General features: G+C 42.8%; 1 protein-coding gene across 2 annotated transcripts in view; it reads left to right on the forward strand.

The window, feature by feature from the left end:
* Window positions 1-18,462, forward strand: part of CAMKK1 (calcium/calmodulin dependent protein kinase kinase 1) — a 159,423-nt gene that overhangs the window by 105,037 nt on the left and 35,924 nt on the right. For both annotated transcript variants that reach the window (XM_032216843.1, XM_032216844.1), the window contains exons 8-11: window positions 122-143; window positions 2,035-2,123; window positions 16,838-17,037; window positions 18,235-18,288. In XM_032216843.1, the coding sequence (XP_032072734.1) occupies window positions 122-143; window positions 2,035-2,123; window positions 16,838-17,037; window positions 18,235-18,288 (365 nt within the window). The remainder of the gene's footprint in view (window positions 1-121; window positions 144-2,034; window positions 2,124-16,837; window positions 17,038-18,234; window positions 18,289-18,462) is intronic.

An 18,462-nucleotide genomic window follows, 5' to 3' on the forward strand; every position in this document is an offset into this window, starting at 1 on the left:
CATGGATTTTTTCTATAACATCTTAGGAAGATTGCCTTGTGTTGGAAATTCGATGGAAATTAATTCAGGGAGGGTTGCTTTTCTAAAAGTGCATTGGTTAAGAGCTGTCTTTTCTTTTCAGCATTCGATCTCCTCCCAAAGGGGTAAGTAATCTATAATAAACAAAGATTGTGTGAATGCCACAATTATTGGGGATTAAAGCCTAACAATTTTGGGTGTTAAAAATGCAGTATTGCAAGCAAACTTTGCCCACAGCCTGAATTTCAATTCTTACAGGCCTCAAGGTTGACTCAGCCTTCTATCCTTTCCAAGTTTGGTAAAATGAGGACCCAGATTGTTGAGGGCAATATGCAAAAAAATGATACATTGCAAACTGCCCAGAGATTTCTGTAAGGTGCTATGGGCCGGTACGTAGGCCTAAATGCTATTGCTATCAAGATTTCATTGCATGACTGTTAATAGGCCTTGTGTTCTGCTTGGTGGCAGCATCTGCTGGTGATCTCTTTCAGCACCATTAAAGTAATGGTATCATTAAACAAGACTTTGAAAAAAATAGGCATGGCTGCCATTTTGGCTGTTTTGACTCTTATGCCATGTACACCTTTCGACTCCTTGAGAATCCAGATGAATCCATCACTTGAAAAGCTGTCCCGAGGTAGAGCGTGTGGGTTTATTCTCTCTATTGCCTGAGAGTAGGACAAGAATCCATAGATAAAGCTTTCCAGAGAAGCTTCATCACTGGAGGCTTTCAAGAAGAGATTGGACTGCCATTTGTCAGAAATGGTGTAGGGCAGGGGTAGTCAACCTTTTTATACCTACCGTCCACTTTTGTATCTCTGTTAGTAGTAAAATTTTCTAACCGCCCACCGGTTCCACAGTAATGGTGATTTATAAAGTAGGGAAGTCAATTAAATTTAAAAAAGGAAGTGCTTCAGTATCGGACAAAAGCCTACCGCCCACCATGAAAGCTGGAACGCCCACCAGTGGGTGGTAGGAACCAGGTTGACCACTGGTGTAGGGCCTCCTGCTTGGGCAGGTGGAGTGTTGGACTAGATGACCTACAAGGTCCCTTCCAACTCTGTTAATCTAATCTAATCCCATTCTGATGGTTGTGGGAATAAAATGAAGGGAAGTCCCTGGTTAAGTATCTTCAACGTTTAGGTGAGAGGTGGATATAACTTGAACAAAGAAATGGGTGAAATTAAGAGTGATTTCCCAACTGTAAGAGGTAATAAATAGTGGAACAGCCACTGCTTATTGGGGTCCAATGCAGGGGTGAAATGCTCTGAAGTCTGCTACCGGTTTGCTTCGCGCATGCATGCACACTTTGCATGCATTTGCACTGGATTAAGAAGCCTTTTTTGAGTCTGCAAATGTAAGTAGAAACGCAAATGGGGGGGAAACAGATGTGCTGTGTAATTTAGATTCACTAGAAAGCAGGATTTCCTGCTTTCTAGTGAATATAAATTGTGTGGCACAGCTGATGGTCGGAACTATGGTTCGCCTGAACCAGAAGTAAAAAAATGCTTTTAAAAAGTGTTTAAAAAGTTCCAACGATCAGCTGTGCGACAGTTAGCTATGCTGCGAGATTTTTTTACTACCGGTTTGGACAACCTGGCAGCATTTTTTACTATCGGTTTAGGTGAACCAACCCAAACCGGTAGCATTTCACCCTGATCCAATGCTTTTCCAATCTTTCTTGGAGTCATAGGCTCCGTCCGTGCAGGTTTTCAAGCAAACAGGTGGCCAGCCATTTGTCTGAGATAGTTGAGGATTTTTGCCTTGGGCAGAAGGCCAGGGAGAGATTAAAAGCCTCCCCTCCCCCCAAGTGTCTATGAATCCCTCTTCTCCACTTTTTTGGACTATTAACTGGAAAGAGGTAATCTGTGTTGCTATCTTTGATTGGTGCCCCCATCTAATCATCCCATAAACAGTCAGCACCAAAAATAGAAATGAGCTCCTAAAAATACAGAAGAAAATGGCTGTTACAGTCTGGTAAAGTATTTGTCTTGCTTTTTGCACCTATTCTTTTAGGCCTGTCATGGAGGTGCCATGTGACAATCCTTTTTCTGAAGAACAAGCTTGGCTCTATTTCAGAGACATTGTCTTGGGCATTGAGTACTGTGAGTATAAAGCAGCAGAGTTGTTATTATCCTTGATGGATTTCCCCCCCTTTGATGTCCCTCTTTCCTTAATACATAAAATGATCCTCCAGCAAAGGAACCATAATCCATGCATACATAACAGCACATTTTCAAAAACATTTTCAGAGCAGGCTCAGATCTAATCAATTCCTCAACTATGGGGAGGGGAAGTATTTTCTGCTTTGCCAAACCCAGCAGTCTACACAATCCTTATTAAATTGTATAATATCACTTTCTGAGCAGAAGTTGGTTTATAATAACATAAGCCACGATTGCTCCTGGAGAGGAAAGCTATGGCAAATCTAGACAGCATACTAAAAAGCAGAGACATCACCTTGCCAACAAAAGTGCATATAGTCAAGGCTATGCTTTTCCCAGTTGCAATGTATGGCTGTGAAAATTGGACCATAAAAAAGGCTGAGCATCAAAGAATGGAGGCCTTTGAACTATGGTGCTGGAGAAGATGCCTGCGAGTCCCTTGGACTGCAAGGCGATCAAACCGGTCAGTCCTAGAGGAGATCAACCCTGACTGCTCTTTAGAAGGCCAGATCCTGAAGCTGAAACTCAAATACTTTGGCCACCTAATGAGAAGGAAGGACTCACCAGAGAAGAGCCTAATGCTGGGAACAATTGAGGACAAAAGAAGGGGATGGCAGAGAATGGGGTGGCTGGATGGAGTCACCGAAGCAGTCGGCGTGAACTTAGATGGACCTAAATGGGAATGGTAGAGGACAGGAAAGCCTGGAGGAATGTTGTCCATGGGTTGGTGATGGGTTGAACATGACTTCACAAGTAATAACAACAAAGCCAAGGTTCAGCAGCATTGTTGGATTGGGCACCTACAACATAATGTAATTTTCTAAAATGACACTAACACTGAATGAAATAATGAGACCATACAATTCCATTCAATCATTCTAGGATTTTATTTACGGTTTTTTCTCTAAGGAATCTAAGTAGTGACTGAGGTGACTTAAGAGATTTCAGTCACTACTAGGCAAAATATAGTTATATGAGGAATGATATTCAAAGCAATCATGAAGAAATGTATCACTGGAAAAAGAATGAAGAATTCACACCAGGGAAAGTGCATAATTGATTTTACTTGACTTGACTTGACTTATATAGCTGCCCATATCATATATGTGGCTCTTGGCAGCTGATAACAAAACTAGTTAAAAAACATACAATATAAAAACTAAAAACTCAAAGTAGTTGAGCATCAAACAAATATTAATTGTAGTGTTTAACTTTTTTTAATTGGTTTTAATTTTGTGATTGCTAGTTTGTGCTTTAATTGAGTACACCTCCCAGAATCACATGTAAATGAGATGAGCTGACATATAAATTGAAATGAAATGAATGAATGAACTACTATTAACAAAGCCAACAGGTGGGTTCTGTCCCACATCCAAGGGCCACAGGCTGAGGCACAAAATTTTGCAAATTGACTGATCATAATCAAATCAGTATCGAAGGAAGCTGAATATTCCTTCCCATGACAGTGACTTCCAGTCCCTATCTGTTAATTCTCCCAATATATAGTATATTTAGGTTTCTCTATTACAAACATTTCTACACATGGCTGCTATTGCCCAATTTGTGCCCCAAGCTAATGGTAGGATTCAAAATTTTTTACTACCTGTTCTGTGGGCGTGGCTTGGTGGGCGTGGCATGGCATGGCTTGGTGGGCGTGGCAGAGGAAGGATACTGTAAAATCTCCATTCCATTCCCTCCCCACTCCAGGGGAAGGTTACTGCAAAATCCCCATTCCCTTCTGATCAGCTGGGACTCGGGAGGCAGAGAAAAGATGGGGTCAGGGCCAGTCAGAGGTGGTATTTATCAGTTCTCTGAACTACTCAAAATGTCCGCTACCGGTTCTCCAGAACTGGTCAGAACCTGCTGAACACCACCTCTGCCCCAAGCCCTAAAAATGACAGAGAATATGTCAGAGTGTCTAGAAACCTTGCATTCTTTAAAACCAAAAAAAGCAGCAAAAACTCTGTGAGGTTGAAATAGTTCCAGCTGGTGTGACAAGAATGGAAAATCAATGTTTTACCATCTCCAACTATGAATTGTAACACCTATTGATTATATCTTGGAAACACAGCATGGTTAATGTGAGGGCAGTTGCCACAAACTTCCCTAGGGAACCATTTGTATCCTGACTGGGACAAACAAGCTTAGAAAGAGAGGAAACGCAATACCTGTGGCTTAAACCACAAGTAACCAAATGCTATTGCTGATCCCCGGCTGTGTTTCCTGGAATCACAGACCAATTCTATGGCAGTTTTCTAGAATCTCTCTCTCAAGGCATTGAATTCAATACGAATGGAAAAGATCTTGTTTACACTAGTTTAGTTCGAAGGTTTAATTAAGCAGCTTCTGAGCCTGTTTATTTCACACTGGGACATTCATACTATAATTATTTGTTATTACTGTAGTACTACTAATATTTATATTTCACTTGACATACAGTGTGTTCAGATATAGTACAGTTTAAAGGCAAAAACTATCCAGAATAAAAAAAAATACAGCAATACAAACCACACTAAATTTAATACGTTTATATAAACAAAAGGGCTTTTTAAAAATTTGGCTGTTTATGCTGCATTTTATTTTGTATCATAAATATAGTTCTGAACACAAGACACCTGCAGGAATGAAGCCAAGCCTGTAAATGGTTCAGCCATTGTGTTTAAGGGGTGCTGAACAAAACATTTTCAGTGTATGCGTAAATTGTAGGAAAAGCTTATTTTATGAAGAGGATGTTCGAACGACCTCCCCGCTGAGATCCGGACCTTTACTACCCTCCCGGCTTTCCGTAATGCTACTAAGTCCTGGCTGTTCCGGCAGGCCTGGGGCTGTTGAAGTATCCAGCCCCACTTTAATTGTGAATGTTGTGGTATTTTACATTTTGTATTGTCTTATTAATCCCCCTTCCCTTTTTTTATTGTAAGCTGCCCGGAGTCCTTCGGGAGTGGGCGGCATACAAAACCAATAAACTCAACTAAACTCAACTCAACTCCCAAGATGGATTGCCACAAGGAAAGGAGGCCACTGTATAGTATAGCCTTTATTGTCATTGTAGAAAATAAATAAACAAAATTGGTTAGCCTGGTGCCTTTTTTCAAAAAACCTACACATTTTCTCTAGAAATGTATCAGGCTAACACTAGATTTGATGTCCAGCATTGACCACAGACTTCCCCACTGCATAGTTAACAAGCCCTCATCTTTCTTGGAATTCTACTTTTAGACTCATATATCTGAGGTAGAAGGGTCACAATGGCTCAGCGGTTAAAGATGCTAAACTTATCAGCCCGGGTTCAAGACCTGAGCGCTGTGCAATGGGGCAAACTCCTGTTACTTGCCCCAGCATTGCCCATCTAGCCGTTCAAAAGCTTGCAAATGCGAGTAGATAAATAAGTACCATTTTGGTGGGAAGGTAACGTTGTTCTGTGTGCTTTTGCTATGCTGGTCACATGACCACTGAAGCATCTTTGGACAACACTGACTCCCTCGGCTAAGAAATGGAGATGAACACCTCCCCCCTAGAGTTGGACATAGCTGGACAGAGGAAAAAATTACCTTGACCTATCTGAGGGTCAGTTTGAACTATGGTGCTGGAGAAGACTCCTGCAAGTCCCTTAGACTGCAAGGTGATCAAACTGGTCAGTCCTAGAGGAGATCAACCCTTACTACTCTTTACAAGGCCAGATCCTGAAGATGAAACTCAAGTACTTTGACCATCTAATGAGAAGGAAGGACTCCCTGGAGAAGAGCCTAATGCTAGGAACGATTGAGGGCAAAAGAAGAAGGGGAAGAAGGGGACGACAGAGAATGAGGTGGCTGGATGGAGTCACTGAAGCAGTTGGCGTGAGCTCAGATGGACTCTGAGGATGGTAGAGGACAGGAAGTCCTGGAGGAATGTTGTCCATGGGATCGCGATGTGTCAGACATGAACTTCGCAACTAACAACAACATGTGAGGGAAATTGTTTCAGAACCAAGAGGCAACCATCATGCTTCCCAGGTACCATAAAGATGCTTGTTCACGGTTTAAAGAGAGAACATGTGCTTCGCATGCCAAAGGTTTCAGGGTCGGGCTCCAACATTGGGCTGATAAAGATTTTTCCTTTCTGGGCCTGTATCAGGAAGTCTACCACTCTCATCATCCCTTTGCCAGCACTGAATTCAGCCATGCTTATTGGTGATGAGGCAGGTTGCCGTCCAGCACAACCTGAGGGCCACCAGACCAGGGTAAGTCTGGTGGTCAGCACTGAACTGGATGGGAGCAATAGTCTGATTATGTAGCCCAGTATAGCTTCCTCAATTTATGGTCCTTTCCCTTTATATTTCTATGGATCGAACACAAATTGACCTTGGTGTCTTTCTAAGAAAAAGGACCTCTCTCAGATACTATCCCCCAACTCACCTCAGTTGCTTTCCTCTGCAGATTTCTTTTGACAGGTGCTAAATCATTGCTCTATGACATGAAGCTGATAGTAGAGTGAAGCAGCAGCCCTTTCAGGTTGCGTTTTGTCCTTGAACTGCAGGAGATTTCTCCATTAATCCAATTTAATGCCGTTCGCAGCAGCTTCGGCAGACAGGGCAATGTGCTAATATAATTGAAACACATTCTCCTCTATTGGTAACACATTTTTCTCTTCCCCACCCCTCCCCAAATGGTAGGGAGTTTGTTATGAGGCAAAAGCATGCTGATACAAAAAACCATGTTGCAGTGTGTCATATCCATCTGCCTAGTCTTGTCTTTCTCTGTCTGTCTATCTGTCTGTTTCTCACACCAATAATCCAGGAATGTAGATTTCCCAGGTTCACAAACTGGATATGATTAAAAGCTGATCTCCAAAGTGAGCAGGGCCCAGGCCTATTTGGAGACAAGGTTTCACAAGTTACAATATATGAAATGAACGTTATTTGCAGGTGAGGTGAGCTGCATAAACAGTGGTGATTGTGGTTGGTCATATGCAGTCACCCGGTTGCATTTTTGCACCCTAGAGTATCCTATACTTGTTTTAAAACCATATAAGTATCAGTGGTGGGATTCAAATTTTTTTACTACCTGTTCTGTGGGCGTGGCTTGGTGGGCGTGGCATGGTATGGCTTGATGGATGTGGCTTGGTGGGCGTGGCAGAGGAAGGATACTGTAAAATCTCCATTCCCTCCCCACTCCAGGGGAAGGTTACTGCAAAATCCCCATTCCCTTCCGATCAGCTGGGACTTGGGAGGCAGAGAATAGATGGGGGCAGGGCCAGTCAGAGGTGGTATTTATCAGTTCTCTGAACTACTCAAAATTTCTGCTACTGGTTCTCCAGAACTGGTCAGAACCTCTGCCCCAAGCCCTAAAAATGACACAGAATATGTCAGAGTGTCTAGAAATCTTGCATTCTTTAAAACCAAAACAAGCAGCAAAAACTCTGTGAGGTTGAAATAGTTCCGGCTGGTGTGAGAAAAATGGAAAATCAATGTTTTACCATCCTCCAACTTCTTTTCTTCTATGAATTGTAACACCTATTGATTATATCTTGGAAACACAGCATGGTTAATGTGAGGGCAGTTGCCACAAACTTCCCTAGGGAACCATTTGTATCCTGACTGGGACAAACAAGCTTAGAAAGAGAGGAAACGCAATACCTGTGGCTTAAACCACAAGTAACCAAATCCTATTGTTGATCCCCGGCTGTGTTTCCTGGAATCATGGATGGGGGGCGGGACCAATCAGAGGTGGTATTTACCGGTTCTCCAAACTACTCAAAATTTCCACTACTGGTTCTCCAGAACTGATCAGAACCTGCTGAATCTCACCTCTGGCAAGTGTCTCCTGGAAGCCACTGAACACAGGTGTTTTTTCTTCCTTGATGTCAACACTCTAAACATTGAAAAATGGAAAGGAAGACATGGCCACAGTGGGACATTTCATGGTTTCTTTGAGAAATTGTGAGTGCCGAGAGTGAATGCCTTGCCTTCTGACCTTCAGTGATCTAGTGTTACTGCCAGTATTTTGATGGAGAAGACTTGAGATCACTGAGGAAGCATTCAAAATGCATCTGGCCAAGCCAGTGTGAAGATTTATTTTGAATCAATATTTCATCTCCTTCACACTCTGTTCTAGTAAAACTCTCTATTAAGAGGACAGAACTTTAAGCAGACTCTCATCCTTAGACTATTACAAGGAACTTAAATAATTGTATTCCATGTGGATGTTTTATATAAGTTTATTTTGTGTAACAATATTTACCCTTGAGTAATTTTTATATGGCAAAATTAAATTGTTTTATGTTTACCCTACAGGTAGTAAGGAGTATGCTGTGTCTGATTCTTTATTAAAAAAATATTTGGTATTTGGGCCCTCCCTGGAGTGGGCATAGATTGATTTCTTCCTGTTGATTTTCAATGAAAAAAAATGGGTTAGAAAAAAAAGATGATCAGGAAAGACAATTGCTGTTCTTCATTTCTGTCTTACTTTTCAAAAACCATCAGGGCCTTGATTATGGCACAGACTCCAGTATAAACCTTTTCTGCAATAAATAGAATTGCTCTTCTTTGGGGAATAGAGAGGTTCAAAGCGAAACAAGTTTGGAGACATTTTTTAAAATTTCTATTTCAACATCTCTGTGGATGGAAGATGGAGAATGGAGATTTTGAGCCATAGCTCTTCTTAAATAATTAAAAATCTCATCCATCTTCTACAGATCACTCCGTGACCTTTCAGTAGATGTTCATTTATCTTCTATTTTTCCACTTTTAGCAAGTCTAATTTCATGTCTTTGCTCAAACAGAAAGAAACGTACAATAGTTTTCAAGCTTCACATCAAGCACAGCAGTATATCTTGACATTGGAGATGGGTAGTTTTAAGTTCTCCAGCTGGCTCTCACTCCAAAGTGTGAAGATGTCTCCCGCCCCCCACCCCCCAGGGAAACATATCTAGATATTCACTGTAATGAAGTTTTCATTCCCAAGAAAAGAAAGAGTGAGATTAGGGGATCCTGGGGGTCATCTGTCCAAGCCAGTGGTGGGTTCCGGATCCCAGTGCAACCGGTACGGTGCAACGGGGCCGGGCATCCACCACATGCACATGTGTAGCACATGCACAGCATGCGCATGCGTACTTACCGCCCGCGACGCTCCACGACACTCCAGCTGCTCGGCGGAGCATTGCACAGGTGCCGTATGCTCCTTGGGCAGAAGCCCCGATTGGCTCAAATATCAGTAAGAAGAACGGGCAAGCGGGTGGGCCCTCTGGAGCACTGTACCAGAATGGTACCTGGTGCTCCCAGCAGGCACCGGTATGCCTGTACCAGGGTGTACTACTGGTCCAAGCCCACATTCTTGGTTCCTATTTTTGTTGATTATGGATTTTATCTGATAGGGAAGCAGTCTAATTTCTGACCCATGAGTCTCATAAACTAAGCCAGATGTTGGTGTGGGCATTTTTCCTGGTCCAGAATGGACGTAGGAGTAGGATTATAGATACAGCAAGCAGAATCCCGGGTTCTGCAACAAAACATCTGCTGGATCTTTTTGTGAATTAGGAATCTAAGAGAAAAAAGTGAAAATGAGAAAGACTCACACCCATCTTGCCTGGTATTGTCTGAATCTATGAGAAGTTTGTAAGTGTTCCAAATTCTTGTGATCAGTTCTAATTTCCATAGGGCAGTGTTGGCAAACCTTTTTGGCACTCAGTGCCGAAGTGGGAGCAAGTGCGCGCAAGCAGGGAAGCACCAGAAACCGGAAGAGCAGCTCCCTGATGTGCACACATGGGAGCACCGCAAACCGGAAGAGCAGTTTGCCGGCACATGCATGCATGCCAGGGAGCTCCTCTTCCAGTTTACGGTGCTCCCCTGTGTGCGAAGACCAGCTGGCTGGCGCGCATATGCGTGGCGGGACCCAGAAGAGCAATGGGTGATGGCTGGCATGCCTGGAGAGATGGCTCTGTGTGCCACTTCCAGTACATGTGCCATAAGTTCCCCATCACAGCCACAGGGTGTTCAACTCTTTTGAGATGACACTAGTGGTAAATAGCCTTTTTGATTATGTACAATTTTTTAGCTTCAAACATAGACTTCCATTTGGATAGAAGGAGTTAACTAAAAAGGAATTTGCAGACAACCATCCCATCCTCAAAAAGTCCTAGTCACTGCAGTCCAGCTACTGCAGCAATATTTCTGGTTATTAGAGATGCAGATCACATACAGATTCAGAAGTTTTTGCTGCAAGGAGAAAGGATCTCAGATCGTTTTGCATCTGTGGTGCCAAAAGCTGCAGAGTTACGATCTTCTAAAGCAAATGCTGAATTAGTTTTCCACACTGTACAAAATGAAACTTCCCCTCAGCAAAAGGAGATTATTAGCAATTCATGAACCTGAATAGCCATTTGAGAAATAGATTAATCAAATCAGCCACCTCTCTCAATCCTCTTTTCCTGCTTGAATTTGGGACATTCTCGCTGGAAAGATTGTTATATGAAATTTAACAAATTAAACATATATGAGGGATGCGGTGGCTCAGTGGCTAAGATGCTGAGCTTGTCGATCAGAAAGGTCAGCAGTTCGGTGGTTCGAATCCCTGGCGCCACGTAATGGAGTGAGCTTCCATTACTTTTCCCAGCTTCTGCCAACCTAGCAGTTTGAAAGCATGTAAAAATGCAAGTAGAAAAATAGGGACCACCTTTGGTGGGAAGGTAACAGAGTTCCATGCGCTTTTGGAGTTTAGTTATGCTGGCCACATGACCACGGAGACGTCTTCGGACAGCGCTGTCTCTTTGCCTTTGAAACGGAGATGATCACCACCCCCTAAAGTCGGGAACAACTAGCACATATGTGCGAGGGGAACCTTTACCTTTACCTTAGACATATATGAAATTGCAGTGATGTATGGTGCAGAAACCCTTTGAGTCTCTTGTGTGATAAGGCGTATTTATGTTTTCCCAAGGTAATAGTGTCTTGCCTTTTCTTCATTCTTGGCTGAATTCCAGAAACGTATTGAACCATTGTGGAAACAGGGTGAACCTTTAATCTAAGCAAACCTCCTATTCTTTAAATTTGTACCAGAATTTCGGTCAATATGTCAATGATGGTATAATTCAGTAGGCTGAGTAGCAAGGATTCAATAAATGAAACATTTCATTGCAGTGAACAACAATAATTTAATTGCTCACAGTTGTCGTAAGAGTGATTGAAAATAGATTAAAACAAATCAATCTCCCCCGTGCTCAATGAAAAGGCCTTAGTATTTGAAGTAGAATTGCAGAAAATGATGTAGGATACAATAAAATCTTCCTTTTATGGTCTCATAAATACAGTGGATAAAATTTCAATCTGAATTTTTGCCGCCCTCTCCCTCACAATAGGCAAATATACTGAACTTGGAAAAGACTATTAAATTTAGTTTGATTTTTACAACATATGTGACAATGCTTCAATATTTTTTTCAGTATCATTGTAACTTTGAATCGGGTGAAATCCAGCAGGTTCTGACAGGTTCTGGAGAACTGGTAGTGGAAATTTTGAGTAGTTTGGAGAACCGGTAGTGGAAATTTTGAATAGTTCAGAGAACCGGCAAATACCACCTCTGGCTGGCCCCAGACTGGGGTGCTAATGGAGATTTCGCAGTATCCTTCCCCTGGAATGGGATGGGAATGGAGGTTTTGCAGTATCCTTCCCCTGCCACGCCCACCAAGCCACGCCCATCAATCCACACCATGCCTGCCAAGCCACGCCCACAGAACCAGGAGTAAAAAAAATTGCATTTCACCACTGCTTTGAACTGTTGCTAAATGAATAGTTGAAAGTTAAGGACTACCTGCATAGTTTTACAATCTATCAGAGGTGCTAGAATAACATATAAACAGAATGACAGAGTTGTAAGGGTATCCCTGCAGATGTTGTAATCAAACCCCTGCTCAAACAAGAAACCCTATATCATTTCAGACAAATAGTTGCCCAATCTCTTAGTATCTATGATGCAATGATTCACTTTCAGATTTGATGGATAATCTAGAATAATAGACAACCTTCCTTCAATTGGCCCATTAAATTGAACTTACCATCTTAGTCATTTTAAGATGTGTGGACTTCAACTCCCAGAATGCTGAGAGTTGAATGCTGGCGGGGGTATTCTGGACAGTGAGGTCCACACATCTTAACATGGCTAAGACTTGGAAACACTATTCTAATTGATCAGAATCTGAAAACTTCCGAGAGACAGCATCGGAACTGTTGTTATAATTAAGAGTAGAACTTTATTTAAATATAGCTGTAGTTGACCTCAAGGGGTCATCAATGAATGCTATCGTGGGTATTTCAAAAATCCACCAAAGTGTTATGTTCTTTATAAATAACAACTCCAGTCACAGAAACCTCTTCCTGTCTCTGGACCTTTATCTGGATCACAGACAGATCCTACTGTCTCTGTTATAGATTGTGAATTTTCACGAATATCATGAAGACAGCAATCCAATTAAATAACTTCGCTTTGTTTGCCAGGGCTTAGTGTTGATATGTTAAGGCAACTTTTTATACTAGACTTTCTCAGCCTTTGTCTTCCAATGCCATTGGAAAACAAAGGCTGAACATTTTTAGATTTTTATAATGACAAAAAGTTACTCTTCCTAGAATGGAACATCTTTCTTCTGGATCTCACCAGTTTGATTGTTCTTAAGAGGATTTGGTGGTCTTCCAGCAGAGGCAGTATTCAGCAGGTATTCTGACCAGTTCTGAAGATCCGGTAGTGGAAATTTTGAATAGAGAAGCGTTTAGCGTTTATTAGGATTTGTATGCCGCCCACTGTCAAGAGACTCAGGGCGGCTTACAGATAAAAACAGGGAGGGGAAACATATAAAAGTTAAAAAAAAACAGAACCGGTAAATACCAGCTCTGACTAGCCCCACTGCCATCTATTCTCTGCTCCCCAAGTCCCAACTAATCGGGAAGAAATGGGGATTTTGCAGTAACCTTCTCCTGGGGTGGAGAGGGAATGGATATTTTACAGTATCCTTGTGCTGGATGAAGTGGGAGGTTTGCACATCTCTAATTTTAAACAAAGCCTATTCCCTTGAGATCTATGCTCAGACTTTCACTCTGTCTGCTTTTACAAGAACAATTAGGGCTTATCTCTCCTCAGTTAGTTTTTTAAATGTCAATGGTTTTGATATTTGCAAAGTTTAAGTTGATTTAAATTGCCTTGTTTCTAACTTATTAAAAATATCTTTGCATTTTTGTGATGTTCTACCAAGGGAAAGGAAAGATAAACAATTAATTTTAACATATTCCCTCCTGTGGAGTGCCTCAAAGGATATCTTATTTTGGCAAGTTGATGTCTTAGAAAATATTATTTTTATATTATTATTTAAAAAATAAACAATACAAACATTATTTTTGAATGATCGTAAGCAGAAACAACAGTGGGAAGAATGTGGCCAGACTAGAAACAATTTTGAGAGAATTTTGTTCGTTTTCAAAATAAGTTGCCCAGGAACCAAGTGGTGGATTTTGCAACCCATAACATCTGATACTGAATCTAATAGTAATTTAATTATTGGAAGCCCCTTCTATAAAACTGTAACTGAAAAACAGACTATCTTGCTCTTCCCCATTGAAGACTAGATGGCAGTCCCCAACTAACCTTAGTTTATTTTTTTAAAGCTAAATAGGTTGTGAAATACTCAGGAAATATCAGAACTGTAAGATAAATAGACACAAGGACAGTTTTTTCCGAATGCCATCACTCTGCTTAACAACTAATTCCCACAACAATGTCAATAATTTACCAAGAAGGTATTACTATTATTCTTCTCTTCCTTCCTAGTATCTATCTCTCCCCACTTATGACTATAACCATGTTGCTAATATCTTTCAATTTATATTGTTTATTGTTTCCTAGTATGAATTGATAGCTTATTAGTAACCTTGATTATGACTAAATGTTGTATCTTTTTATTCTTGGTGAATGTATTTTTATTCTCCTTATGTATACTGAGAGCATATGCACCAAAGACAAATTCCTTGTGTGTCCAATCACACTTGGCCAATAAAGAGTTCAGTTCTGTTCTATTCTATTCTATTCTATTCTATTCTATTCTATTCTATTCTATTCTATTCCATTCCATTCCATTTCATTCCATAAATTGAGAAATTACTGTTTAAAAAAAGTTTGCATTTTGCCAAGAAAACATCATGAATAATGATGTACTGTGTTTCCCCCAAAATAAGACAGGGTCTTATTTTTTTTGACCCACAGAATATGACCTTGGCCTTATTATAGGGGGAGGGCTTATTATTTGGGGGGCAGGCGAGACGCAAGGTGCCTCTTACTTTTCCAGGTCCGTCGCAGTCCTCGCCATTGTGTCCAGGGAAGCCACTGGTAAAAAAAATCCTTCTCGTGAGTTCTATCAAATTTCTTGAACTTGCGGAGAAGCGGGTTTTTTTTACCAGAGGCTTCCCTGGACACAATGGACCTGGAAAGGTAAGAGGCGCACCTCGCGGCCCAACACCGCCCACCTTGCCCCAGTGGTAAAGGCAGCCTGCCTGGTTCCCTTCCCCGCCATCCCTTTACCGAGGGGTGGCAGGTGGAGGGGGGAGAAGCGAGGCACGCCTCTTACCTGTCCAGCCCTGCTGCGTTCCTCACCCTTTCGTCCAGTGAAGCCCCTTGTAAAAAAAAACTTGCAAGTTGAACTCATGAGGCTTTGTTTTACAAGGGGCTTACCTGGATGAAAGGGCAAGGAACGTAGTGGGGCTGTCTGTCTCCAGTAGCTCTAGGACACGCGTCTCGCTTCTCTACCCCCCCCCCAACCTGCCACCCTTCTCTACATTGGTAAAAGTTGCTAGAAATGAGTCTTTGTGAGACTTCAAACAAATGAGAGAATGTGGGGAGGGAAACGAAGGCAGAAGAAAGAGAGAGAAATTGTGAGCCCGCTGCCGGCAGAGCATACAACCATAGACTGTACGCCCAGAGCGGCTACTGCCGGAAGACTCGGCAGCCTACTTCTGCAGAAAAAAGCATGCTGGGATGGTGGTGGCAGGGGTGGGCGGTGGCAGCGGAGGTGCTCTGGCACTGCAGGGAGAGCTGGGCCGGGGCATCGTGAGGCTGGGAGGCGCACGATCAGGGAGCGGAACAGCCACCCAGCAAACCCCCTCTCTAGCTGGGCACAACCCCACTCACCGACCTAGCGGTATCCCGAAGGTGCCAAGCAAAGCGAGTGCCTTTGCCCACCCTGGTTCCCGCAGCTTGGCGCCTTTGGCCAGAAGGGGGGGTTGCCCAGGGGGCTTATTTTCAGGGGGGATTATATTTTTGCCCTCTTGAAAAATGTGGCATGACCTTAGTTTCAGGACATGACATATTTTCAGGGAAACACGGTATTTACTAGAAGTTGCCCTTGAATTGAGGGGATCTTAGTAATGGAAAGATCTGGAGGTGTAAAAAATATATTTGCTACCACTAAGCTTGTGGTACCTGAGCTGATTTAATATGTACCGTATTTTTTCAGAGTATAAGACTTTTTCACTCAAAAAGACTGAAAATCTGGCTGCATCTTATACACTGAATACAGCTTTTTTTTGCCTCCCAAAACCCTACACCAAAATGGCTGTGCATAGCCTTTAGGAGCCTTGCGAAATGGGCCATTTTTCCTCAATTCCCCCCCCCCCAGCCCCCAGGAGCACTCTATAAGCCTCCTAAGGGCCATGCACGCCCTTTTTAAATAAAAAAAGGGGGGGCATTTTTGGGACGTCTGCAGAGTGCAAAAACTTTTTTTAAAAATTTGCCTCTTCAAAACCTTGGTGCGGCTTATATCCAGTGCATCTTATATTCCGAAAAATATGGTGTACTGTCCTAGAACAGTTTTGACTTTTCATAGAGCCTATGGGGCAGTGATGATGAACCTTTTTGGCTCGAGTGCCAAAAGCATGGGGAGCGCAGGGGGGTCGTGCATGGGTTTCCCACATCCATAATGTAATGTGCAACCCCAGCACGCATGTGGGCATGACCATCATTCTCCCCCCCCCCATTTTTTGCAGGCTTTTTTCACCCTCCACAGGCTCCAGAGGCTTTATAGGAGCCTTCCCTGAAGCCTCCAGAGTGCAAAATACCGGCCCTACGGGCAAACAGGAAGTGACTTCCAGTTTCCTCGTAGGGTAGTTTTTTGCCCTCCAGAGCCTTCAGGGAAGCCTCTGGAAGGCCCCTGAAGGCTCTGGAGGGCTAAAACTGGAAGTCCGTCCCCCGTTTGCCCATAGGGCCGATTTTTTGCACTCCGGAGGCTTCAGGGAAGCTCCTGAAGCCTCTGGAGGGGGGAGCTGTTTTTGCCCTCCCCAGGCTCCTATAAAGCCTCTGGAGCCTGGGGAGGGTGAAAAATGGCCTCAAAAAAAGGCTGAAGTCAGCTGGCCTCGCGTGCCCTGACAAATGGCTCCGCGTGCCACCTGTGGCATGCGTGCCATAGATTCACCATCCCGGCTATAGGACTATCTTTGTTGCTAGAAAGTTTAGAAATCCAAGATCAAGAGAGACAGACAATCAACAAAGAAGAGTTTAGACAGCAACCATCCTTTTTGGAATTCTTATAAGATCATATCGAATGGAAGTAGTTAGTCTGTTAGCCACCATTGGACACCATTGGAATGGAAATAGTTACTCCTTCAGCCACCATTGGACATTACGTTTTCTCTTTTGCCTTTGCAGTGCATTATCAGAAGATCATTCACCGAGACATCAAACCATCAAACTTGCTCTTGGGAGATGATGGACATGTCAAAATTGCTGATTTTGGAGTGAGCAATCAGTTTGAAGGCAGTGATGCCCAGCTCTCCAGCACTGCTGGGACCCCAGCCTTCATGGCCCCCGAAACTATTTCAGATTCTGGAAAGAGCTTCAGTGGAAAGGTAGAATCCTTGGTTTTTCTATATTGCTTTAGCATGCAGTTTCAATTGGAGGGTTGTGCGATTGTTATTAATTACATTTATTTGTTTGAGATCTCATTTCAAGGTGACGCTGGACAACTTAAAAACATTAAAATCATGAGAAATAAATATTCCTAACCCAATAACAAATTTATTCTTCACTCTATTCTTCACCCTACATCAGAAGGGTCCAACTTTGGCAACTTTAAGACTTGTGGACTTCAACTCTGAGAATTTTTCCCCAGACAGCATGCCTGGCTGGGGAATTCTGGGAGTTGAAGTCCACAGGTCTTAAAGTTACCAAGGTTGGACACCCCTGCCCTACATTATTATTTATATAAGACCTCATTTCTCTTGATTTTTATGGGAAAGTTGTGAGCATTTCAGAAGCTGTATAAACATATCCATCTTCTATAGTATGTTCAGTATCAGACCTGCAAATCATTACCTTTACTCAGGGGTGGGATTCAAAGATTGCAGCAACAGGTTCTCTGCCCCATTGTTGGGTGGGTGTGGCCATGGTGGGTGTGGCCTAATCAGCCTCCTACACCACGGCTGGGGGGGGGATGTTTTTTGCCCTCCTCAGGCTCCAGAGACTTTCCTCGAGCCTCTGGGAGGGCAAAACTGCTTACCCCAGGCTCCAGGGCCCTCCGGAGGCCGGAAACAGGCTCATTTCTGGACTTCCAAAACCTCCAGTAGGCCCATCTTCCCTCCTCCCCAAGCCTCCATGCGGGCCCTACACTTACCTAGCATGAAGAACGGGCCACATGGAGACTCCAGGGAGGGGTGGGCGTGGCCAGCCAGGGATGTCATTTGGGGGTTTGCCGAACTGGATGGAATCCTAGCTAGAGGGTTGCCCGAACCCATGTGAAACCCCAGCAGCCCACCCCTGCCTTTACTTCTGATGTTCAGCTTATGAGGACCAATACTTATCCAGCCAAAAATGGCGTTGTCCACATGTGAGAAGGAATTACCACCACCTCTCAGGGAAACTCCAAGGTTAGCAGAAGTACAAACAAGCAAGCAAACAAAAACTTTTAGAAAAAACATACTCAAGAGAGGGAAAATCCTCAAACCAGCATACAGTACCAGACCATGAAATACACTGAGAAGTAAAAAATGAAAAAAAAAAAGATAAAAATTTATACATTAATTAAATGGGTTTTTTTTTCCTTTCAGGCTCTAGATGTCTGGGCGATGGGTATCACTCTCTTTTGTTTTGTATATGGAAAGGTAAGGAGTCTGTAAACGGGGGCAATTTTTTTGTAGGCGGGTTGTTAGAGTTAAATAATCTGTTCTAGGTCTCTATACTTCCCTTTTCACCCAATAAGGCGTACTAAAAGTTATATCAATATGTTGGATTGAAGCACCTTGTTAAACTAGCTTTTTTATAAGGGTTAAGCACTC

Source organism: Thamnophis elegans, chromosome 4, assembly GCF_009769535.1.
Source record: "Thamnophis elegans isolate rThaEle1 chromosome 4, rThaEle1.pri, whole genome shotgun sequence".
NCBI lineage: Eukaryota > Metazoa > Chordata > Lepidosauria > Squamata > Colubridae > Thamnophis > Thamnophis elegans.